The sequence below is a fragment of the Gopherus evgoodei genome, chromosome 7 (assembly GCF_007399415.2).
Source record: "Gopherus evgoodei ecotype Sinaloan lineage chromosome 7, rGopEvg1_v1.p, whole genome shotgun sequence".
Lineage (NCBI taxonomy): Eukaryota > Metazoa > Chordata > Testudines > Testudinidae > Gopherus > Gopherus evgoodei.
This window is the reverse complement of record NC_044328.1, coordinates 29,058,636-29,084,868: the sequence shown is the minus strand read 5'-3', so window position 1 is coordinate 29,084,868 and position 26,233 is coordinate 29,058,636. Positions and strand designations below refer to the sequence as shown.

Sequence of the window (26,233 nt, the reverse complement as noted above, 5' to 3'; positions counted from 1 at the left end):
TTTTCTACTACACCTCTACCCCAATATAACGCTGTCGTCGGGAGCCAAAAAATTTTATCGCATTATAGGTGAAACCGAGTTATATCGAACTTGCTTTGATCCACTGCAGTGCACAGCCCCACCCCCCAAGAGCACTGCTTTACCATGTTATATTCAAATTCGTGTTATATTGGGTCGCGTTATACCGGGGTAGAGGTGTATTTACTTTTTCTACAAGGCCCCTGAATTATTTCTATTGCCCCAGCAGTTTCCAAAAGCACATTCCAAGGACACTCCTTTTGGCTTTCGTTTGGGGAATCCTTCAGTAGTTTCAATGTTTTATCAATGTTGCATAAGGCATATTTGAAACACCATAAACACTATCAGCACGTTTAAAAGAAGACACCTGGGTGCTGTAACAGATCACATACTTTGTCTTGCTCATTTGCACACTTATTAATGTGCACATATGAAAATGAACAAACCTTATGCTCTTTCTATTCTTAAGAATATTAACTGCTTATCCTTCTTCTCAAGCCAATATGCAAAAAACTATTTTAATATTCATATTACGAATTGAAAAAGTAATCAGTAACTCATTTAAATAGAATTTATCCCACTTTTTAAATATGAAAAGAGTTTAACAAGGCACAAATTCTAATGAAGACATTTTCCCACTAAGATTATTAGGATTGAGACTACAATCTGTTTAGGTTCATATACGACTCCCATCACACAAGCCACAGAACAAACCATCAGATGCTAAGGACTTTTGATCACTACCATCCTGCTTCTGATTCAAGCTACTGACCTAGTGGTGAAAGGCTGTCCCACCTATCAAGTTTTTGAGCCAATCAATCCCATTATATTTCTCCCACTTTTAAAGAAAAGACATGGATTGGCTGAGGTCCTTGAGAGATGTCCATCACTAGTAATCACAACCAGATCACTCCCTCCTATGGCAGCAACAATGAGGCAGTTATGAAGCTTCTTGCTGAGATTTATCTGGTCATTTGGACAGGGCCCTTCCCCAACTACAGTGGATAAAGCACTGGATTTGGCTCTCAAAGCCTGGAGGTCTCAGGGAAATCAGCTGAAACCTAGGGCTATCCACACAGAGGATCTATGCCTCAAAATACCTTTGGGGCCTCATAATGACAGTATGGCTCCACTGCCTCACTGCTCTTTGAGCACCACCCACCTTATACTGAAGTGCAGGATTTCCACAGCACAGGGAGCACTACAAAAGGGTAATACAGCTTGTGGGATTGTTTGGGTGTATTGCCATGGCCTGCTCCAACTCCATGATCTCTCCCCTCCCACCCTTCCATGCTATATGAGAAAAATATGTACCTTCCATGCTCATCCAGGCTTGGAGATATACTTTAACAGCTGTTACCTCCAATATGGGATGAAGAATGTTGTTTTATTATTAGAGTTTAATATCTAATGCCTTAAGTTGAGTACTTCTAATTTATTTTTGCTCTATATAGTCCAGCAATAAAAATGAGACATTGCTAGAGTCCCTTCCCAAGAATTGTATAAAACAATCTTTAGCAAACATAGGATGAAGTATGTTTACTTAAGAAATAAACAGGTAATATACCAAGGTATTGACTTTACCACAGTATTTACTGAATTCATGCTTTTATGTTTTTGTTTTAGACTAAGGGTATGTCTACACTACCCACCAGATCGGCGGGCAGTGATTGATCCACCAGGGATCGATTTATCACATCTATCTAGACAGGATAAATTGACCCCTGAGCGCTCTCCTGTCGACTCGTGTACTCCAGCGCCACAAAAGGTGCAGGCAGAGTCAACGGGGGAGTGACAGAAGTCGACCCACTGCAGTAAAGACGCCACTGTAAGTCGATCTAGTACGTCGACTTCAGCTACGTTATTCACGTAGCTGAAATTGCATAATTTAGATTGATTCCCTCCCCTCCTCCCCAGTGTAGACCAGAGCTAAGTTCTTTGGGGAATGGACCCTTCTAATATCTGCCTATTTTACTGTGGCACACTACTTGCAGTGAACAAAAAACAGTATTTCCTATATAGAAAATATATACCACAGTAAGATTTAATCAAATCCACAGTAAATATTTACTTTGAAGGAAGACCCACTTCCCTCTAGGGCCTTTGAAAAATCTTCCTCTAAATAGCCCACTAAGTACAAAGGTACACTGCTTCTCTCCTGTTTCTTCTTCCTTATGCTTATGACTAGAATGAGTAACACTTTTATTCCTGTGAGGGAACACAGCAATGCCTCATGTTTATTACTGTATACAACTACATGTTCTTAGTAGAACTAGGCTAGAAAAGTTCAAGTTTGCCACAGCCACTGAACGTTCATGGATGTCTGCCCAGAATATTCAAAGAAAAACAGAACATTCAGTCTTAAAATTTTCCAAGTTGGAATGGATAAGTGTCCCATATTAATTCATGATACAAGTACAAAATTATGTATACATTTTCTTGTCTTCAATTTGCAGCTATCATTACAGGGAATTTTGTGAAGACCTGAAGGACAGCTCTCTGGCTGACTGCAATATTTGGTTCTGAAAATGAAACATGTCCACTGCAAATGTCTAGTGCTGGTTACTAGCATACTTCTGAAAATAAACCTTTTAAGTCAATCTGTGCTAAGAATCTCCATGTTTAATCAAAGCCTTGGGATAAAAGAATTGCCCCATTTCTGGTAAACATCAAAACAGGAATAAAAAAATAGACTGAATGCCCTGGCCTCATCCTAAATATTGCATGACAGAAAACACTAAAGGTTTATTTAGCAGCAAATCCTCAAGGTGATACAAGAGACTCATTCAACTGTACACAACAACAGAAGCTCTGCTCTTGGTTGCTATGCTTAAAAATTCAAGTTTATGATATATTCTGGAATATGGGGTGGAACTGAACTTTTTTATACTGTGAGCAAAAGAAAGCTTTGAGGTCCTGACCCTCACAAAATCTGCTAACTTTATGGGGGCACAGTAGGAACATCAGACAACTTGCAGTAAAATAAATATCTGTTCCACAAGGGCAAAGTCATAACATTGTTCTGGCCAACACAACTGTAAATGTACAATCTATAACAGGGTTTTGGTTCCCCCCCCCCCGTTTTCACCCAGATATATTCCCTTTTCTGAATCCTTATTTTCCCTCTTCTTAGAGTTAATTCCAAAATAAATGATTCTGTAAAACATTGAAACTTTTATTTTTGGAATGGGCAACTGAGACCAAATGATAATTTATACCCTATCTTCTGTAAAAATTTGGTGGAAACCTTGGCAAATTCAGAGTTATTTTATGTACATCATGACAAAGATAAGCATCTGAACCCGGAATCAGCTCCAACATAAAATGCCCTAAGCTGCCTTTCATCATAACAAAACAACTAAGATTAAAAGCTCCCAACCACTTTCTAAAACTACAGTCATACTTTATTAAATTTTATTATCCATTTAAATATTTTGGCTCATGAGACTTGTTTTTGCTTTTTAAAGTAAGATGGCTTACGACTATCAGTTTAAAAAAGCAAAAATTCTTTGTATAAAAATGGTTCATTTTTAACTATACTAAACATATATACACTTTTAGAACTTTATGTGGAATCATTCTTACCATACCTGATAAAATTCCCGAAGCCAATTCTTCTGTAAATTTTCTGGCTGAAAAAGAAAATTCAAAAACCCATTAAGACAAAAGCAAAGCATTTTGTAAAAGAATCTCTCAATACCCATTGATTTCCTTAATTGACTCAAATGGCGAGCTTTTTCCCATTAAAAACAAACTAGCAAGACTCTCCTAGAACTCTACCACTCAGAAATCTCCTTTTTCGTTTAGTACCTCTCTTGCCAAGATCATACCCAATGAACTGTGCAAATATGTAAGGTGAAAAAGATCCTGTATAAATGCAGTAAAGGTAATCCAAAACCATTTCATGTCTGACCTCTACAACACAGTACGAAGTGTTAAGGTAAAATAGTTGAACAGGCTAAAAATATTACTCATATCTCAATTCTGCAATAATATAGTTTTTAATTTATGCATTTGAAGTACTTATGAATTAACTGAACATCAAAAACCCTGTAAACTGTTTGAGATTATGGCTTCAAGTTACATACACTGAACTATAGTGAGATATCTTTTGTAGCACTGACTTAAAAAATGACAGCATTCACTTTCTGTGTTTAAAGTTTATTGGAACGCGTTCCAAAGATAAACATGTAGAAAGTATACAGTCTCAGCACAGATTAAAAGATTTATAGCTTGTAACTGTTTCAGGTTAAAGCCTTTTTTGTAAACTCTTCCTCTGGCTTTATTAAGAGTTGAAAAGAAGTTTTGTGGCAGGGACTGTCAGGTTATTCTGTTTGCAGTGTATAGCACAGTGAGGCCCAGGCCATGACTGGGGCTCCTAGGCACTACAACAAAGAAAAAAAGCAAAAGAGAATTTCTAGATTACCCCTTATTTGTAAGGACATAGCTATTTATGCAAAGCCCTGCCCTTTCAGAAACGTGTAACGCTCTGAATAGAACTACGGAAGTACAGTAGTTTACAAATCTGCACGTAGCACCTAGAGAAAGATACAAACCATTGTTTAATCTTCTGAAACTTGGCTCGACTTGAGTAGGGGTATTTCTTGTAATGTTCTGCAAACACAAGGCAGGCAACCTAACATTTTACTGGCAAGAAGTAACATCGTTTGTGTTACACAGAATACGGGTTAGTGAAGTGAAAAGCCAAAAAGACTTCAATAGATGGTTTTTTACTTGACCAAGAGGCATAACACAAAATAATGCTGGTGCTTCTTTCAGATATATAAGAAATTTCCATTCTGTTGGGTTCTCTCTCAAGTGGTGTTCTTACATAGTTAAATAAAATTAAGAATATTTTATACTTCTTAATTAATTTGTACTGATTGCTTATTAAATGAAGACCTCTATAATTCTGACATAAGTGCCTAAAAACTCTGCATATAGTGCAAGAATTGGGGCTGGTCAAACAGAGAAATTTTTTATGAAAATTTTCTGAAAATGCATGTTTTTTTGCTCAAAATCTCAAATTCAGAAATTTTTCAATCAGCTCAGAAAAATAGGAAGAATTTTAGCAATTTTGTGAAAAAACGTATAATTTACCTCCTTGCTGAATTGTGACATTTCTATTGAAATTTCAAAATTTGGAGATTTTCAACCAGCTGTAAGAGGAATGTTATCTATTATTTTCTGCCCTTATATAATTTTTTTGAGGCTGACAAAATTCCAGAGCAAAAATATGAAGACTTCAAGACCAGGAGCTCACAAAAGGAAAGAATGCCAGCATGCACTGCAGCGTTCATACTTAGATTATACTCTATCACCCTAACTCTATAAAAACCACAATGTAACAGCAACTTCTCCACTTTTTTTCATTTTGACTTCAATAAGAGAACTCGTTGAGTAAAGATAAGCACAAATGTAAGGATCAGAGCCAAAGAACAGTAGTACTGAACAGTTTAAAACAAAGGTTGCTGTGATTTGAGGTCAAAACCTAGTCTTCAAGATGTAAAAGATAAAGCAATTAAAATTTAATAAATGGTTCAGTAATGCTGAATTACGACAAGGGGTACTGAACAGATTATGATAACTGAAAGATTGGCTATCATATAAAGGCATATTTTACTTTCGATATTAATAGGAGTTTTGCACAGAGATAAACTGGCATTTCATGTGGAGTAAGAATGGTACATAATACTAAATTACACCCTCAATCCATGGAGCATAATTAAAACTGAAATTTCTTTCCACATAGGTTATATCTGCCCTGGTACGCATACCCAGTTACTTGGATTGTGTACATGCACATGCATGTTCCCTATACCCACGCCAAGAGTCCACATATCCTGTGCTGGACATAGGTATAATGCCATGACCATGAGTGTACCCATGTGCACACTGCCACCATTGTTACACAACATTAACACTACCACTTCAGGGATGGTATCCCTGGGTTCTGAGTGTCACAGAGAGAGGTTCTAGGAATGACTTTGCTGTGTGTTGTGGATATTGTCCCCTGCCTAGGCTTCATACATACGCCAATGGCAGTTCCCTGATGATTATCACCCCACTTGCCACACTGAGTGGAACACATGGAGCAATGGGATGATGCGATGATTCTGTTCCTGCTCCTTATTACACGACAAATGTTTGTTTATTTAGTGGAGTAGGTGATGGGCAAGATGCTGATGGCATTTGTGCAGAACCTTCTGACACAATGAAGATGACTGACCTTGAGGATAAATGACAATTCATTTAGCTACCACAGATGGGTGGGCCATCACTTCTAGGACAGGAGAACCAGCATGAAGCAGTGTGATCAAACCATTTTGGCAACCTGAGATAACCAACAGTGGCTTCAGAATTTCTGAATATGGAAACAGACATTCATGGAGCTGTCTAACTAGCTTGCACCAAACTTCCCATGCCAGAACACTCGATTCAGGGAAACCATACTGGTGCAGAGGCAAGTGGCTATTACCTTGTGGAAGCTGGGAACATCAGACTGTAAGTCCAATGCAAACCACTTTGGGATTGGAAAGTCCACTGTTCGGGCTGGGGTTGTGCAGGTTTGTGAGGCAATTAACAACGTGACCTAACCACAGATTGTGGCCATTAGAAAAGTTCCAGAAATAACAGCTGGATTTGACAGGATGGGGGTTTCCAAACTGTTCAGAGGCCATCAGTGGTACCCATATCCCAATACTTTGCTTACCAAAAAGAGCAAGTGAATACATGAACTGAAAAAGTTACTATTCATTCATTCTGCAAGGCTTAGTGGACCACAGAGGCAGAGTCATGAATACCAACGTGGGAAACACTGATTCATGATGCCAGGGTGCTGTACTTGCTTCTGGGGAATAAAGTCCTTTCTTCCCCCTACGGGTCTCTATGGTGTGTCTGTGCCAACAGTTATTTTGGGAGACCTCACATCCTAATTTGGCTCATGAAACTATATACAAACATTGATGGGAAAAGGGACTCAGGAACAGCCTCTGTAGCTAGGGTCACCAACCCTCCAGGATTCTCCTGTCTCCAGAAATTAAAGATTAATCTTTAATTAAAGATTATGTCTTCTGATGAAACCTCCAGGAATATGCCCACCCAAAACTGACAATCTCATCTGTAGCTGCAGAAAGGTCATGGAGTGTGCATGTGGTAGGCTGAAATCTTGTTGGTGCTCCCTACACCCGTCTGAATGCCAATATGGCAAACGTTGTTCATAGAACTGTTGCTTGCCACGCACTCCATAACATTCACAGAAATAAAGGGGAGTACATCCATACCAAGGGGGCTCAGGAGAAGTCTGGTTTACAAACTCTATCCAGGCATCTGGATCCAATCCACGTTCACACTGTTCCTAGTTCCCAGCAGGTAGGTGAAATCAGGGATACCACATGTGCACATACCTTGGCACAGCAAGGAGGCAGAGAATGACATCTATCTGTGCCGAGGGACAACTTCACATCCTGTGCAGCTTCCAGAAAAGCATGAGAGGGAACACTGGCACTTACGTGCTGGGCTATATACTTCGTGAGGTTTCCCCTGCCCTATAACTGAAGGTCATTAGCCATTCATTCCTGTGACAATTCATACATTCTAGACAATTACAACAGGGCATTTCCACTGGGTTAACACCTTTGGGTCAAGCATGTGCTTTGGAGGGTGGCAGCCAAATTGTAATACTGTCATTGTGCAATGCTTTTGTCTTAACTGTTCACACTTGTTTACTTGTGTTATCAGGAGCACTCAATTTTTTAACCGTTCTTCATCAGCGGTACTAACTATACTTAGAAGCTGCTATGGAGCACTAATTAATCTCTACTAAGTTTAAATGGCCACTCCCCCCGACCAATTTCATCATTGGGAAGTGACAGACAACTGTTTTGTTATTTGAATTGTGCTTCATTTTTCTTGCATGTGAACCAAGCCATAAAAATATCTATCTGCCCATTTTCTGTTAGTTCTGCTGCGTTTAGAACTACAGGTGCTTTCTGTAAGCATGTAACACTAACTGTACTTTCCCCCTCCCTCCCATGTAGCTTTGGAACTTTGGATATGTGGTGCGGGGAGGTTGTAGTTGTGGGTCAGACAGAAAAAGTGTCTGCAGTAGGATGGCCCCAGCCAATTACACCATTCCACTTCATGTGCTGTGAATCGTGGGCCCCAGTCCCAAACCTGAAAACATCCTACGTGCATCATACTTAGGAAAGAGGGTCCAAACACAAGTCAGAGAAATGATAACATTTATTATATGTATTATATTGAACATGTAATTGAAATATTTTTTAAAAGATAGAAACCAACCAAACATAACAGGACTGAATCCATGAACAATGGTCAAATGATAATGTCTCATGGCCCTTCTGCTGACAAGGGGGAAATGATCAGAGGGAAATTGTTCTTGTGGACAAAAAGGAATGTCTCTTGCATGGAGTTAGAGAGGGAGGCATGTGGTGGGCTTCAGGCACTTTCACAAGCTTCCTCCTTCTGGATGCTCTGGGGTGTCTCTTGCAAGAGGTTTTGGGTGCTGGTCTGATACTGAGAGTTCCGCAGACTCCTCTCAGTCACTTGTGGAAGTGGGGGGTTGGGTCCTCTACCTTAGTAGCACCGTGGGGGGCAGCTGGAGGAGGTGGTGGTGGTGGCACTAGTCATGGCAGCAGATGGATCCCCTGTCTTCAATTCCATCAGTTTCTCCATTAGGGAATGCTTCTGTTCCCCATGGCATGCCTTCTGTGCCATGAACCGGTTCATCAGTGCGATCCTCCTGTGCCGTTTGTGTTCCTAACTGCTACTGCTTCCTGCTGTCCATCCCAATGAGCAGCTCCTCCAGGGTCCTTCATCATCTGCCTCTGGTGTCTCTGGCGCATTGCTCCTGCCCTCCTGGTAGAATGGTTTCCTTTTCAGGAGCCAAAGGCCCTGCCAATTCAAAGACAATGGTAGCATTATGTTTTTTTTCCTTTGTACGAAGACAAGAAATCACCCCACAGAACATAACTTTGCGGTAGAAAGCCACATTCCAGGATTGCAACTGTTGAGACAACCCTTAGTTCTCAGACAACTTTTGCAGCTCCTGAGAACAGCACAGAGGCTACTAATGGTAAGATACATATACTAACTTTTTTTAAAAATAAAATGTTCATAAATGTCTCCAGAGGGTGTAGTTACAGTTCCTTCCAAGGGCTATGTTAACAGCCTGCAATTTCTTCTTTAAAAGCTGGTGAACATTTGGAGAAAATAGTGGGTTTCAAGGCACCAGAATAGAAAAGGAACATGGCTTTCCAGACCTGTGAAGGAGATCTGGCAATCTATGCGAGAGAGTTGTTTCTACTAATTGTCAGCCCCCTATGTTTTGCTAAATGGAGAAGTCTGGTTGTCTATGTAGGTGGACCAAGCAGATCTGCACTACCATTGAACTTCAAGAGCTAGCTTGAATTTCTACTACACCAGAAAATATGTTTTCAGGATTGGGAGGCAATTCAACTGGAAATTGACTATATTCTCAGCTATAGTATGGTGTTTCCATTCAAAGAGAGATGCAAACCACAAAAACCACCCGCTTCACCATCATCGTCTAATCCTGTCCTTCTGCCTGCCTAACAATGGTGAAATGGGCACACAAAGACAGAATCAGAGTCATATGAAGGTAGGACTGGAAGAAACCTCAAGAGGTCATCTAGTCCAATCCCCCGCATGCATGGCAGGACTAAGTATTATCTAAACCATCCCTGACAGGTCTTTGCCTAACCTGCTCTTAAAGATTGCCAATGATAATGATTCCACAACCTCCCCAGGCAATTTATTCCAGGGCTTAACCACCCTGACAGTTAGGAAGTTTTTTCTATTGTCCACCTAAACCGCCTTGCTGCAATTTAAACCCATTGCTTCTTGCCCTATCCTCAGAGGTTAAGGAGAACAATTTTTCTCCCTCCTCCTTGTAACAATCTTTTATGTATTTGAAAATTGTTATGTTCCCTGTCTGTTTAGTCTGGAGAAGAGAAGACTAAACAGAATTTTTTTAATTTCCCCTCATTGGTCATGTTTTCTAGACCTTTAAACATTTTTGTTGTTCTTCTCTGTACTTTCTCCAGTTTGTACTTATCTTTCCTGAAATGTGGTACCCAGAACTGGACACTATAATTCAGTTGAGACCTAATCATCATGAAGTAGAGTTAAGAATTACTTTTCGTGTCTTGCTTACAACACTCCTGCTAATATAGCCCAGAATAATATTTGCCTTTTTTTTTTTTTTTTTGCAGTAGTGTTACACTGTTGCATCATATTTAGCTTGTGATCCACTATGACCCCCAGATCCCTTTCTGCAGCACTCCTTCCTAGGCAGTCATTTCCTATTTTGTATATTTCAACTGATTGTTTCTTCCTAAGTGGAGTGCTTTGCATTTGTCCTTATTGAATTTCACCCTATTTACTTCACGCCATTTCTCCAGTTTGTCCAGATCATTTTGAATTTTAATCCTATCCTTCAAATCACTCACAACCCCTCCAAATTTGGTATCATCCACAAACTTTATAAGTGTACTCTCTGTGCCGTTATCTAAATCATTGATGACAATATTCAACAGTACGGGACCCAGAACTGATCCTCGCAGGACCCCACTCAATATGCCCTTCCAGCTTGACTGCTAACCACTGATATCTACTCTTTGGGAAGAGTTTTATAACACATTATACTCCCACCTTATAGTAGATCCATCTAGGACGTATTTCCCTAATTTGTTTACAAGAAGGTCAAAGAAAGCTATTAGGTTGGTTTGACACAATTTCTTGATAAATCCATGCTGACTGCACACGGCTAAATGCAGTGCTGACTGTTACTTATCATCTTATTATCTTCTAGGTGTTTGCAAACTGATTGCTTAATTATTTGCTCCATTATCTTCTCAGGTACTGAAGTTAAGTTGACTCCAGGTTGTCCTTATTTCCTGTTTATAGACAGACATATTTGCCCTGTTCCAGTCCTCTGGAATCTCTCCTATCTTCCATGACTTTTTGTACATAATCACTAATGGCTCAGATACCTCCTCAGTCAGCTCCTTGAGTATTCCAGGATGTATTTCATCAGGCCCTGGTGACTTGAAGACATGTGTAGGTAATTTTTAACAAATTCGTTCCCTATTTTAGCCTTAATCCTACCTCATTTTCACCGTCATTCGTTATGTCAGACTTCCAATTGCTACTAAGAAAACTGAAACACAGTCATTTAACACTTCTGCCAATTAGTCCATGTCATAGAGACAAAACAACTTTATTGGGTTGCCTGAAGTTTCAGATCAGCACCACAAGCCCCTCAGCAGTCTACAGCAAAGGGACATCACACTCTGCTTATCCAACTGCCAGACCGGATCATTCTACCACCTGTTTCCCCCAGGGAAGTGCAGCGTGACTTGATGCAACCAGGCCAGGCAACAGAGACAAGGATGGTAAAAAAAAACCCTGTAATCTTTCAAGAGAGAAAAAAAACTGTTGTGACTAACTTTTCCTCAGACAACTATAGTCTTCCCTTCCCTTTCCTGGACCTAACCCTCCCTCCACCTCAACCCCTCTCTCCCTTCCATGCTACTCCTGTTTGCAAGGGAATGGTAAGATCAGGGAGTGGGAAGAAGCACTGAAATTATGTACTCTTCCAAGAGACAAAAGACAGCTGTCATTAATGTTAGACAAACAGCTATAAAGCTTTTTACAACTGTCCCATCCCCAACTGGGACCTTTCTAAATTGGCTTCCTGGTGCGAGGTCCAGATCATCACTGCCTGCATGCTGGCTGAGAAACGAATGGACAGTAGGGCACAATTATTTTTGTTAATCTGTTTCTCAGACATAACTTCTGCCAAATGTGTAAAAGAGGTTCACTGGAAATCAATAAAATTGTTGATTTATAGCCATGTCTTCCTAGGGGCCATTTATGGGTTGAAGGGCCAGGAGGGGGAAGGCTACTTTCAGGGAAGGTAGGGATCCATTACAACTTACCAGCCTCTGGTTCTGGTTCCTGCCCAGCTCAGGGTCTCCTGAAGCTCACTGAGAGGGCTTTCCCAACCGTTTCTCCAGGTAGAGTTGCAGAATCACATACTCCTTGTTCTCCAGGGTATCCTCTGCAGTCCCCTTATGCCTCCTTTCCCTGGCTCTCATCAGCATCCTGTCAGATGATGAGGCCAGCAGGGTTGAGGTGAGATTTTTGAGCCACTCGAGTTTCTGTGCTGAGAGCCCTTGACAGCATCTGGTCCAGTTCATCATAGAGGGCCATGTAAAATGAGCTCTCCTGGAGCAACTGCTGGAGTCTTTTGCTTGCCTGAACAGTAGCCTAGAGTGCTTGATGCATTCCTAGCACTGGATCAGAGTCCAGCAAATACCCACATGCTCCAGCCTCTGAAGTTTCCCGGTAAGGGTATATGTTCCTGCCACTTCGGGAGAAGTCACGGAGGACAGTGTTCTCCAACCACACATCGATCAGTACACCGGTGTGGTCCGTGGGCCAGGCAGCTCTTGGAGCAAGATCCATGTTTGCCATTATTAATCAAAAGAGTGCAGTGGAAAGCTGTTGAAGTGGCTACCAGTGAAAACAGAGGAACAAGGACTTTTACAAACTGGGTAAGCTCATGCTACCCTCAGGCTATTTTTAGTGAGCTAGGCTTCCGCCTACCCAAGTAAAGCAGCACACTCCCAGCTGCAGTGTGGATGTACTCTAAGAAATGTGTGTCCTGTTTTTGTAGACTCCCTTTTGTACCACTCCGCCCCTCCTCCCTACATCAACCACCACATCTTGCTTTAGTACTACTTTCTGTGGTTATGTCTACATTACAGCTGGGAGCACGCTTCCCAGCTTGAGTAGACAGACACACACTAGTTTTGTTCAAGCTAGTGTGCTAAAAACAACAGTGCAGCTCGGGGTAGCACCAGCAGCAGCTCAGGTTAGCCACCCAAGTATGTACCCAGGGGGGATCAGGTGGGTTTGTACTCAGATCGTTAGTCTGACTAGCCACCTGTGCCACTCTTGGCTACACTGCTGTTTTGGCTTGCTAGTTTGAGCTGAGCTAGTGTGTCTATCTATCCACTCTGGGAAGTACCCTTCCAGCTGAAGTCAAGGTGTTCCTTCTACTGCCATTGGCATAGTGGATGTGATCCTGGACCAACTCATCCCCCTGTGAGGATGAACTGCTTCAGGTACAAAGTTCTCCTTATCCTCCTTAGTTTTCCTGGAAGCTGCTGTTACTATTCTGGTTAAGCTGAAAGTAGCCCAATTCTGGAGTGCCCCGAGTGGTGCTTCTGTGAGCATATTCCACAAACACGTATGTAAATTCCAGGTTGGGATTTACAGGGGTCTTCAAAATACCAACAAAGGATGTTTATTTGCCAAATCCAATTTCAAAATTCATTCCGTCTTTCAGAGAGAAAGAAAAAATATATATGTAGAAAGACACTTGGATGATATAGTGTACATTATTTTAAAAACCGTGAGTTCATAGTGTCCTTTTAAGCTAAGCAACAATGGAGATTAAAGAAGTATTATATTAAGGCAGCTCTACACTAAATATAGATCCCTAACCCTTTGCTAAAAAAGCTGAAACTAAAACATTAAAAGACTGTAGAAATCTTTCCTGATTCCACCCCTTCTCTTCCCAGCAGCTGATTATGATTATAAATTATAAAACTAGAAGTACTTATTACAAACAGAAAATGTCTAAAATATTTTAATTGCTGGGTAGTCACTTTACAACTATAAACATATTGGCTCATCACTCATGCTCATGTCACTACAAAGGACATTATTCCCAAGAACGCATATCAAGTAAAGAATTCACCAGCTGTTGTCCCTGAATTTTTTCACCAGATGGCAGCAGGAAGACAATATAGTTAATTGGAAATGAGAGTTGAATGTTGAATCAACAAGAGGTCTAACTGCTGGATTTAATTTTATTTAAAGTATCTTGAGTGATTACAACACAGACCAAAAGTAAGAGGTGGAAAATTTTCAGTTGACTCTTGTTCTCAACTGTGATTTCTTGGAACAGATCACAAAGAGTAGATGAAGACAATCCTCTAGAACAAAAAAAATTCATGAGGTCTTGTGCATAGCTTTAGAACCTCCAGATTAATTCCTCTCTTAGTTCCCAAGGAAATACAGAAGGCCTGAGGAAGTGACAACAGTAGTGGACAAATCACTAGTGACAACTCCAATACTGGAATATGTTTTCAAAATGCTTTAGCTTGTTGTCTGCTCAAACTACCTGGACTCCGAAACCACTCTGACCAAAGTCACTTATTAAAATCAAAGAGGAATGTCTGTTTTTATTACTGTCGATTACTCTTTCCTCCTCCTACCTCTGCATTCCCCACTTCGCTGATTTTGTGTTCTCCTGTTTCTCACCCTATCTTGTTGACTATTCCTTTAGTATCTCCTACAGTGGTTCCTCATCTTCCTTTCTCATCTGTTGGAATGTCTCATGGTTTAGTCCTCTAACTCTCCTTTTTCTGGATGACCCCATCCTCTCCTGCTATTTCCATTATCCCCTTTGTATGGATGATTCCCTATTCTACCTCACTACTTCCTTCTCCTCTCAGTCCATTCTCACATCTCCAAATGCACTTTATACATCTCATCTTGGATGCTGATCCACCATCTCAAATCTTTAAAAAAAAATTATCTTTCTTCCTTATTCCTCTTCCATCTATATCTCCAGGAAAAACTACACTTTGTTTCATGTCCTCCAGGCTCACTACTGGGGTCACCTTTGGCTTTTCACCTGCTCTCACTAATTTCTAAACTTTCTCCATATTGTCTCTTATTACATCCTATCATTTCTTCCTCTTTAATATGACCAAAAATCACCACCCTTTCCTTACTCTCCACTGCTAAAATCATTCTCCACACATCTCTCACATTTCACTATTGTAACTCTGTAATCCTCTCCACACTGGCTTTCCCTGCTTATCATTTCTTTCCCTCCTAATCCATCAAAAATGCCCCTACTAGAGTCCTCTTCCTCTCCCATCACTCTACTCACAGTATCCAGACCACCTCACATACCTAGCTTCTTGAACTGTCTGTGATCAGATAACCTCCTCATCCCACCTAATCTTGCCTCAACTACACTGCTGATCTCATTCCCTCTACATCTGACACTCCTAATCCTCCTCCCACTCTTAGCTTCACATGAGACATCATGCTGCATCCTATGAATGGAAAATTCTTCTTTTTGTCCATCTAGCACCTTTTCTCTTCTTCAGATCCTTCCATTAAAACCTTCTTCCTCCAGGATGCTTCCTATCTTTGTTATCTCATCAGTAAATCTCCACATCCAACAGACACATGTGCCTGAATTATTGTCCTGCATAGATTTGTGTCTTCTTATTGGCTACACTTGACATTTCAAAGCGCTGAAAAGTGTGAGTGTGGTCGGAGCGCCAGCGCTGGGAGAGAGCTCTCCCAGCGCTGCACGTAAACCACATCCCTTATGGGTGTAGCTTGCAGCGCTGGGAGCCACGCTCCCAGCGCTGCGGCACTGATTACACTGAGGCTTTACGGCGCTGTATCTTGCAGCGCTCAGGGGGTGCACACCCCTGAGCACAAAAGTTGCAGCGCTGTAAAGCGCCAGTGTAGTCATGGCCTTAGATTGTATAAACTACTCAGGACACATAACACGCCTTTATTTACAGTGTGTTTGTAAAGCACTGTGTCTACCTAGGGTGTTATATAGGTCAAATTTAATAAATGCAGACCCAAATATTTTGGTGGACTCAATGAACTAAGGCAAAATAACTCCCTTATCTCACACAGCTGAAGTGGAGGTCTGTCTTTACTAAAGGCTGTATATAAATAGCACAAACAAATCTTGAATGTAACACCTTAAATTAAGCAGTAAAGGAGCATTTTTAGATTATATCTTCATTTTTATCTTATAGTTCCACCCAGTATTGTGCAATTTTTGATCAAGCAGAACCACAAATAGACACCTTCCACCAGATGCAACTGCTATTTTTTAAACTCTGAAATCATGTGGAATCTTTGTTTGCGTCATTAATAACAGGATATGCACATGGCACATCACAGCTCCCTTCAATTAAATACCATTTTGACCTTTTCCTGGAATTCTGAGTCCTACCAAAACTGGCTCTTTTTATGCTGAGTTTCCACTTGAAGTCTATTTATGTCATGTTGGTTACAGTATTGGTCAGAATCATAAAGAAAGCACTAAGCTTGCAGACACATGGATACCACACAAGTTGGTAAGGTCTTAAAAACAGACAGCTTTTCAACATGAACATACAAGTAGCGTCTCTTCTTCCCACTAGTCCCATTTCTTTATTAGAAAAGCTAATATAACAGCCAAGAGAAAGTGAACAAAATAATCTGCAAAGGCATATAATTAGAGTAGATAAGACACCTTTTTAAAAAAAGATTTTAAAAAATGCTGGAGAAAGAATCAAGTTGAAAAAATTAGATAGGAAAGGAGTCCCCAATTAACAGCCTGGAATATTTTGTTCAGTTTAATCCAATGGTGAATGAAGGGAAGCAGGTAAACTCTAGCAGACAAATTCTGGTTTGTGGAGTTTATTTTTAGCTAAATAATAGCTTCATTTTTTAAGTGGTAAAAATAAAGTCTTGAATCAGTGTGTAAAAACTCACTGAGAGCCAGCCTGAGGGCTTGTCTACACTTATCGGGGGTCCCACGTGTGGCAATCAATGCACCGGCTGTCAATTTAGCAGATCTAGTGAAGACCAGCTAAATTGGCCGCCAATCACTCTCCCATCAACTTCTGTACTCTACCTGAACGAGAAGCACAAGGGGAGTCAACGAGAGAGTGTCTCCAGTCAACATTGCGTAGTGTGAACCCCACGGTCGGTAGATCTAAGTACATAGCTGAAGTTGAGTAACTTAGATCAACCACCCCCTGTAGACAAGGCCTGAGAATGAGCACAGATGAGAAGGGACAGTATGACTTTATGTGGTGTTTGAAGAGAAGGTAAGAATTATTTTTTGTGTTTTTGTGTTGGCCTCTTAAAATATTTCTGAACATCCTATATATGAGTTAAAGGATTACCCAAGTCCTGTTTTGGTATGGTTAACTGCCACTGGTACTCAAAGTTCTTCTGGAATTACACAACAATAAAATTAACCCCGTTAAAGCCTTATGTTCCTAAGAATGAGCTCCCAGGTACTATGGTACATCTTTAGATCTTACTGTTTCCATTTACAACTGATTTTCAACACTGCAAAATAGTAAATTTTAGCCTTTTTTTTTTGGCTATATTTGCTAATTTTACACTATTTAAATTATAAAACCCTGTCAAATTTTGCTTCACCGTAGTTCCAAAAACTGGTTATTGAGTACATAAATGTGATCATTACGGTTATGATTTTACTAAAACTAATAAGGTTAGGATTAAGAGTTTTAATCATCTAGTATCTTTAAAACTTTGTTTGAAATTCCTTACAATTTTTATTACAGGATATATTTGATTTAAAAAAAATTCAGATTTACCTCCCAAATGACCTTGTTGCTCTTTAAATATTAATCAATATAAATCATGGTAAAGAAAAGTCCACAACAAATAGCAGTAATTAACATGGCATTTTGTACCAACTTTACAGTAACAGTTGACAAACAAAAGGATGATAACCTATGCACTGTGTTCAAGTGTTTGTGAGCCAGATTTCAAAGTGAATGGAGACAAAACAGTAAGGTTAAAAGAGAGAAAAATATACTCAAAGGTCTATGGGAAGCTCTTCTACACAAGCGTATTAACTTCTGCAGAATCTGAGCTTTCATTTAAAAACAACACTAGGTTACTAGCCATTATGTTTGCAAAGATAACTTTCCAAATGTAAAACAGACTATAAAGCAATCCGGTCCTCTGCTGCTCACAGCTTTCCCAAACTGCAGCTTAGGTACTGAACAGTCATTTCATTTTCCACTGCTGCTATCATACCCTGTGGACAGTAGTGAAACTGGTAAGAATCAGGTCAGTTTTACTTTACCACAGCTTGGAGATAGAAACAACAGTAGAATCAGACACTGGAGCTACTCACAAGAGGACCACCACTTAAAAAAGGAGACTGGGAAAGGAGTAGAAGAAAAAACACTTTGCAGCAGTCAACAAGCTGGCAAAGAGAAGAGAGGAATAGCAACACACCTACTCCTCTCATATTAGTCAGAAGACTCTAGCATGGAAAGGCGAAAACAAGCCTAAAATACAGGTATTTAAAAAGGAAGCAATGGTAAAATAGTGCACTTTCTAAGAGCATTAAGAGTTTTCTTTACCACTACTATGAATAGCAACTCTATCCTAGCTTTGCATTTGAATATTCACAAGGCCCTTGTGAATTCCATTGTCATGTAAAAGGAACGATGTCTGCCCAAAGACATTATTCAAAGAAAAAACAGCGATAGAAACTTACATTTTATATGACAAGCTTTATACCATTGATCTAAATCAGTATGTACATAGTACTTGCATGTGAGGCTTCTGTTTTTCAGGGTTGATTTTTTGGGGTTTACTTTTAGAATTTTTTGAGTTTTATGTAGATGTCCAAAAAGGAGGTTTCTTCAGGGCTGTGTGTGTATATACTGTAATAAGTAAACTCTTTGTAATGTTCCCCAGTGCACTTTAGCATCATACTATTTCAAACAGAACTATGCTGAAGTGTGTGTTAGGGAACCAACTGGATCAACATGGTCTAACTAATGCACAATAACATGTTTGCATGCTTAAAAACCCCCATACCTCTATAGTCCAGGTACTGCTCCATGCAGACAGATCTTTAAATACAGAATATTTATCTAATAAACACTAGAAAAACACCTGTTTCTTTCATTTTCTTTTCTTCTTTTTTTAAACCATACACTTTTATCAGTGTCTTGTCTATTAAAACTGAAAATCTGAAGCCTTACTTGCAATTAATGAAGGACAATTCAGAAACAGCCACTATAAGGAATCTATCAATCATAAAGGCAATTAGTTCTTCGGAAAAAGTCTATGAATCATATACAGAGATACATAAATTTGCCACAAAACATTTATGCATGAAAATTCACAAGTAGAAAGGTGAAAACTGTTTCAGAAAAAAAATAGTAATGATGCACCATTAGAACAAATACCAAACCCCTTTATAATTCAGAACTTCCGTACAATGCTTTCTGTTCTTGCAAAGACAATTCTTTGTAAATTTAACCTTTAGTCCCAATTATTCTTTTGTTTCCATCACCCTCTCTGCCCTGTTTTTTAAAACTTAGTTCACGATATTGTAAAGGCATGCTATTTATTAAAACTAATTCAGGAGATAATTTAAGAACATGCTATCTCTCTCTCGATGCCAATGATATTGAAGCATACACCTACAGTTAAACAAGTGCTTAAATGCTTTACAGAACAGGGATGGACTACTGAATCAATGACTAAAATTAATTTTCTGAAGGCTATACCAATGTCAAAATGTCTTTAGGCTTGTAACCATCTTATATGAACATATACTGTAGCACTTCTCATGCCAGGATCTCCAAGGGCTTTGCAACATTTGTTAAACCTCACAACACCTCTGTATAGTCCTCATTTTACAAATTTGTACAGTGGATCACAGAGAAATGCCACTACTAGGGAAGTGTGGATACAAGTGGCCTGGGTGAAACTAAAACAAACTGAGTCCTGACCTGCAGTCATCTGATCAAACAACTATACACAAGCGTCTTACTGCCAGTTAGGATGTAGATTTGTTGATACTGATTTCCAACCAGCTGGCCATAAACCCACACAAATAGTGAGTATTCTAAACCAAAACCAAATGTAAATAAACAAAGCATTCTCAAGCCATAGTTCTCAGCAGCATGCATTTAGCACTATAACATATCATGGAAAAAATCACTTTTAATTAAATGTTCTTACAGCTTTCAAACTACCGGTAAGCTTAGGATTTGAAACTAAATTCCCTCCTATGATATACTATAGGATTTACAAAGCTGGCACTTTCTAATAAGCTTTCAGATCACAGTTATTTACAGTCTATTCTTGCCAAAAATGTAAAGAAAATAACTAAATATCTGTAGTGTATGAGTGCAGCTATTTATTTACATTTTCAATTAGCAAAAGACATTCTCATGCCCCTTTCTCTTTCATTGATGACTGTATTGGCAAAAAGTAAAAAAAACTGTTTATTACCCAGTACAAAAACTTTTAGTTATTAACATCCCCCTGCATGTGGCTTTTCAACAAAAATTTGAAAATGTAAATATTCATCTATCAGAATCCATTGTCACACTCTCTCTGCTGCTTCCATAATCCATATGTTATGTGCACTGCAATAAGGATAACATGAACGATAAAGCCAATAAAGGCAAGACACATACATAAAGAAAAATAAATAAAACAATGCATTCCCAGTCACGTTAGTAATAATCTTGTTCTCTTTCTTATCATTAACTTGACTAATTTTTACATAAATAATAATGTTTTACATTTAATACCTTTTCAGACATATTCATCTCCTAGCCACCCAATGTTCTCTAATGAAAAGAGCAAAAAACTACCGGTTATGAACAAATGTTTTTTTACAACTCTGATAACACTCAACTTTTATTTTTAAACCTCTTATACAAGCTTAAACAGAAAACCAACCTCCTGAAGTTACCAATGATTTTGCCTTAGTAGAAATAATTATTTTTTTTGCATTGTAGGTCATACAAATGTGAAGCAATATATTTGTCAGAGTTTCAGAAATTGTTTTAGATATGTGGAGTTATTCTGAATGGAATGATATAACCTATCTCACTTATGGCACTGAGTTTCTTGCCGTCAAATATAGACAGATTGCTGTGACTTCTCTAAATTCTGTATTTTCTGTGTTATGCACCACTGTATACCAAAAACTATTTTATACATAGCCTTTTACCAAACTGATAAATAAAAAAATATTTTAAATGACAGGTGTTAAAATTTCACATAGCTAATAATAGTTTACAGTGTGTGCGCATCCACATAATATATACGTGCTCCCTTTCTCTTTAGAAGTCCTACTCCTTCCCTGGAGAATTTCTTACCAAAAACCACTACCACAACTCAGTGATTGTCCTCTTTGTCCACAATCCAACTCTGCAAGGAAACCTAGCCAAACGTAATTCTAATACAATAACTGCCAGTATATAATTCCCACAATTCTACTTAACAGACTTATGAATTGGTACATATATATGAATCCAAAAATATGAAATCTTCACTTATCCCTACCCTAGTGAAATCCTAATTTGTTTCCAATTTAACTTCCATTTTAACCAAATCATACTGCCAGATTTAAGGATATTGGTTTCTCGGAGTAACCAATGTGTTAGCAAAAACAGTTTAATCCATTACCTTGTATTATTAACACTTCACACACTAATACTTAGCAAGGAGCAGAATAAATTATTCTCTCTCTCTTAGGCACAAATTTGAATCCATGATGATCCTGTAGTTTCTTTATTATAGTTTTCAATTATTTTGTTTCTCAGTTTTGGAAGGCTAAGGGATATCAGACGTGATACTGAGAAACAGTGTAAATAAAGTATATTTGCTCTTTCTTCATAGATAGGAGGGTAGACAAAACAGAACTCTGAAAATCTTTTAAAAATATCCTTGATGTTTATAGTATGCCCATAAGAATTCCCTCTAGGCTGAATATTAGAATATGTCAATGTCATGTAGTTGCAAAAAAGGCTAATATGATTCTGGGGTGTATTGACAGGAATGCTGTATATAGAAGACATAGGAGGCAATTATCCCACTGTACTTGGCACTGCTGAGGCTCAGCTGGAGTACTGTGTCCAATTGAGGGCACCACAATTTAGGAAGGATGTGGATAAACTGGAAAGAGCCCAGAGGAGAGCAATAAAAATTAAGAACGGTTTAGCAAACCCAACCTATGAAGAAAGGTTGAAGAAAAACAGGGCATGTTTAGTCTTAAAAAATGAAGACTGAGGGGTGACCTGAAAACAGTCGTCCAATATGTGAAGGTCTGTTACAAAGAAGACAGTGATCAAATGTTCTCCATGTCCACTAAAGGTAGGACAAGAAGCAATGGGCTTAACCTGCAGCAAAGGAGATTTAGGTTAGATATTAGGAAAAACTTTCTAACTATAAGGGCAGTTAAGCTCCAAAATAATTTCCAAGGGAGGTCATGGAGTCCTCATCTCTGGAAGCTTTTACAAACAAGGTACCTTTCAGAGAAAAGATTAAAATATGTTTGCATTTTTTGTCCAGTCTAATAAATAAAATATCATGAAGGGCCGAGCAGAAGTTACTGTATACATCAGAGCAATCTCCTACCAATGGCTTGAGACCAAATTCTGCTTTAAGTTACATATATGTAATTTGATTTATGCATGGGGACTCATCTATGTACAGAGCCACATTAACTTCAGAGGGATGCTGCACAGGTGCAAGTGTTCCTTTTTAATGTCTACAACAGAGTGGCACAAGCATAACAGCAGATTCTCATTACTGACTTTTTCAATCTTACAAGAAAATTATTCTCAAAATACTGTACTTTGAAAGGGCATGAAAAAAAAATAATCACACTAGCTCTCTCTAAATTGGTCTTCTGTGATCCCAAAGCTTTTAATCTAAAATGTCACATATTTAATTCACATTTTCATTTGTAATCTACAGATAAGAATACCTGTGATTTGCAAAATCACTTACATTAACACCAAACTAGCATGCTGAATTTGAAATGCAGAATTAAGAGCAAAATACAGGCAGCATTGTTCACCAAAACTTGGCAAAATAATCCATTAAGACCTGTACAATGTTCTATTGTAGGAAAAAGAACAAGTCCTCTTCAGATATTGGTGGTGAAACATCCTTAAATACACCAAGTGTGTGTATATAAAGCCAAGGATACTTTTCTTGGTGAAAATGAATAGTGTTTTTGTCAGTATTCAGATTAAGGTAGTAAGTCATTTATGGAGCAAATTAAAATTAGCACATAACTCACAGTTGTTATTCTTGTTTGTACTCCAGTAGCACTCACAATATGCTAATCACTGTTATATGCATAAAAGGAAGATACAGTCTTGCTCCAAAACACTTACAATCTGTGACACAGTCTTGCAAACATTTAATCATGTGCTTAATTTTAAATCATGGGGACTACTCCTGTCTGAATTAGCACATATACCTTGATCCTGCAAATATTGACTTAGAAGATATGAAACACATGAAGGATATAGGAGAGAGATACAATCAAAACATCTTTATATGGATATATTATTAAATAAATACAACTTTTGTAACTATACATTATGCAATAAACACATGAATTATGCCTGGCCTCTTCAGCCCTACACATTATTAGTTGAGTAATATATTGTAGGAGTCACAGAAGTACACCTCTAACCCGATATAACGCTGTCCTCGGGGGCCAAAAAATCTTACTGCATTATAGGTGAAACAACGTTATACTGAACTTGTTTTCATCTGCCAGAGTACGCAGCCCCTCCCGCCCCCTGGAGCGCTGATTTACTGCGTTATATCTGAATTCATGTTATATCAGGTCGTGTTATATCGGGATAGAGGTGCAGTAGATCTGGAAGAGGGATTTGTAGGAGAAGGTGGACATTATAGATCAGGTGAAGGCCTGATGGAACATCAATTAAGGCAGCAAAAGGACCGGTCACACTGTAGATCTTGATTCATTAGATGGGTTTTGCACAAAATCCAGTTTTCCTCACTGTACACTGTGAAAATGTGATACATGCCTCTTTTTCGGAGGAGATTAGAAAGGTTTGCTATGCTCTGCTTGCAACCTGATATTTCCACACATCATTCAACTTCAGAGTTGTAACAAAAAGTCAGCTGCTAAACTACGTTCAAATAGAATTGGTGGAGCTCACAAAATCAGGATGGCAGTTCTTGACACTTCATAGTCACATCACAAATCAGAACACTTAGTAAAACTACTAAACTCTTTGAGGCACTGGAATTTGAAGGCCAAAGGTTATCCATGTGTTTTAGCTATGCTGCCACAAGCTCCAATCAGCATTACACCTTGCTCACAAAAATGAAAGCCCAGGAAAGAATGCAAATGTTATAAACAATGTTAATGTAAGAATGCAAATGTTATGTGCAAAAAATAAATAAATAAAAAGCATGAGGACAATCAGCATTCTACCATGACTGAAATAGTATTTATTTAAAATTTTCCTTTTCTTGCAAATAATTTGTAATAAGAATTAGAACTTTACCACTCACAGAAAATAGAATTATATAAAAGATCTGAGATCATCCAAATTTTCCCCTGCAAATAGCGTGACCTACATAGGACTTTACAGATAAATAGAAAACCCAACTGTTTTAAGAATTGTTTTTACGGAAACTATCCATAAAAATAGCTACAGAAGTGTCTAGTATTCACATAAAATTGAGTGAAAAAATAGTGTACTATTAAGGATGAAACTTTTTACTAATTGCAAAATAATAGTGAGATTTACCACAAATGTATTGAATTTACTTCCCATCAATACATATTTCTAAAAAGGTTTATTGTGCTAATAATGGTGCCGTTCCCTGCATTTTTACATTCACAAAAGTGATATTTAACAATATATAAAAGTATACTGTAAATTAACAGAATAGAAGTTGAGTATATTTATAAAATATATTATAATGGTTCTACAGTTTCAATACTAACACACTCATATGATCATATATTGATTATTCATCAATTTAATTTTGCCCAAACAAGTGGAACCATATTGTTCCTTAGCATCACCAATGGTAGTTTACTATGCAAGCTAATAATTGTATGTTGATCTAATTCTTTTTGAAACAGAAATAAATATATACATGGAAATTAAGTTAACTGCTATGGGCATCTCATTACTTTTATTAAATGAATTATGCCATACACTTCCTTGGCATTTTTCAACAGTACTTGAGAGATGGCTTAGATATTTCATATTGTCACCTGTATTTTTAATTTCTCTCTCCTTGAGAAATGAAATGTTATTTAATACTCTGGTAAGGTAGTGAAGATACTTTAAAGTGTAAAACTATTTTCCTTTGGGTGAAGTACTCTCCCCATCTTCAGCTGTAACCTCAAATACTGAGATGGCAAACCCTGAGGGCACATCTACAAAGCAGCCAGGAGCATACTTCCCACTATGGGTAAACTGACACAGGCTAGGATAGTGGATATCTGTCTACTCACATTGGGAAGCATGCTCCTAGCTGCTGTATAGACATACCAAAAAGTCACTCCAGAAGATTGTGATGCTCAGATAATCTTGCCATTAATCTCTGCTTTAATCACTAACAACCAAATTAACACACTAACATTTACAGCAATCTTTACATCACTTCACTCTACTACTGATGTGTCAGGTTTAGTCTACAAAAATAGGCCTTGCACAGAGCAGTATAATGAAGTCAGTCAAACTGGTGATGAGGGGATTCCTGTCCCCTATCAAAATCACCAGATTTAAAAGCAAATGCTGCAAGTAATAAACTGTCAAAAAGGGAACCAGAAATAACATATCATCAATTGCTTTTATGTGCAAAGGGCCATAAGCAAGGTGCTCAGCACCTGGAAACCCAAAGTTGAGAAGGCTCAGAACTTTCCAGACATTGCCTTTTGTGCATAATAGTACAATTATACAACAAATTCCGGTTCACACTTCGACAAATTTATCATATGCAGTATTAGTCAAACAGAGTGGGCTAGACCTAGCTTTTAACTCTATTGATTTTGATTAGTGACATCTCCTACAGATGTCTGACTTTATTACACAGCGCTATAGATAAATTGTTGTTGCAGGATAAAAGCTGACATATTAATGTGGTACAAAGTGAATTAAATGGGAGATGAGGATACTTGGCTCCTGGGAGGATCAGGCACTACGTGTGAAATATTCTATAAGCCGAGCTCTGTGCAATTTTTGTGTAATAGGAACATGAGTGGTGGAGTATGGGGAGACAATATGAAATAAACTGGAGAAAGGCCTCAAGCAACTTGACTGGGATTTTCAAAGTAGCTTGAAGTATGTTAATAGTCCAACTCCCAATGAAAAGCAATGACAATTGGGTGCCTGACTCCTTTAGGTTATTTTCAAAATTCTTGAGACAAGAGTGACATAAGGAAGCATTCTTCTCCACCTCCCAGGGCTGTGTAATAAAGAGGTTAGAAATTAAGGTTTGAAGTTTCACAAATATTGTATCATAGGAAAACAATTCCAAA

General features: G+C 38.5%; 1 protein-coding gene across 3 annotated transcripts in view; it reads right to left on the bottom strand.

Moving 5' to 3' along the window:
- INPP5A (inositol polyphosphate-5-phosphatase A) overlaps positions 1-26,233 on the bottom strand; it is a 436,884-nt gene that overhangs the window by 323,696 nt on the left and 86,955 nt on the right. For all 3 annotated transcript variants that reach the window (XM_030569985.1, XM_030569984.1, XM_030569986.1), the window contains exon 2: positions 3,609-3,650. In XM_030569985.1, coding sequence (XP_030425845.1) covers positions 3,609-3,650 — 42 coding nt within the window. The remainder of the gene's footprint in view (positions 1-3,608; positions 3,651-26,233) is intronic.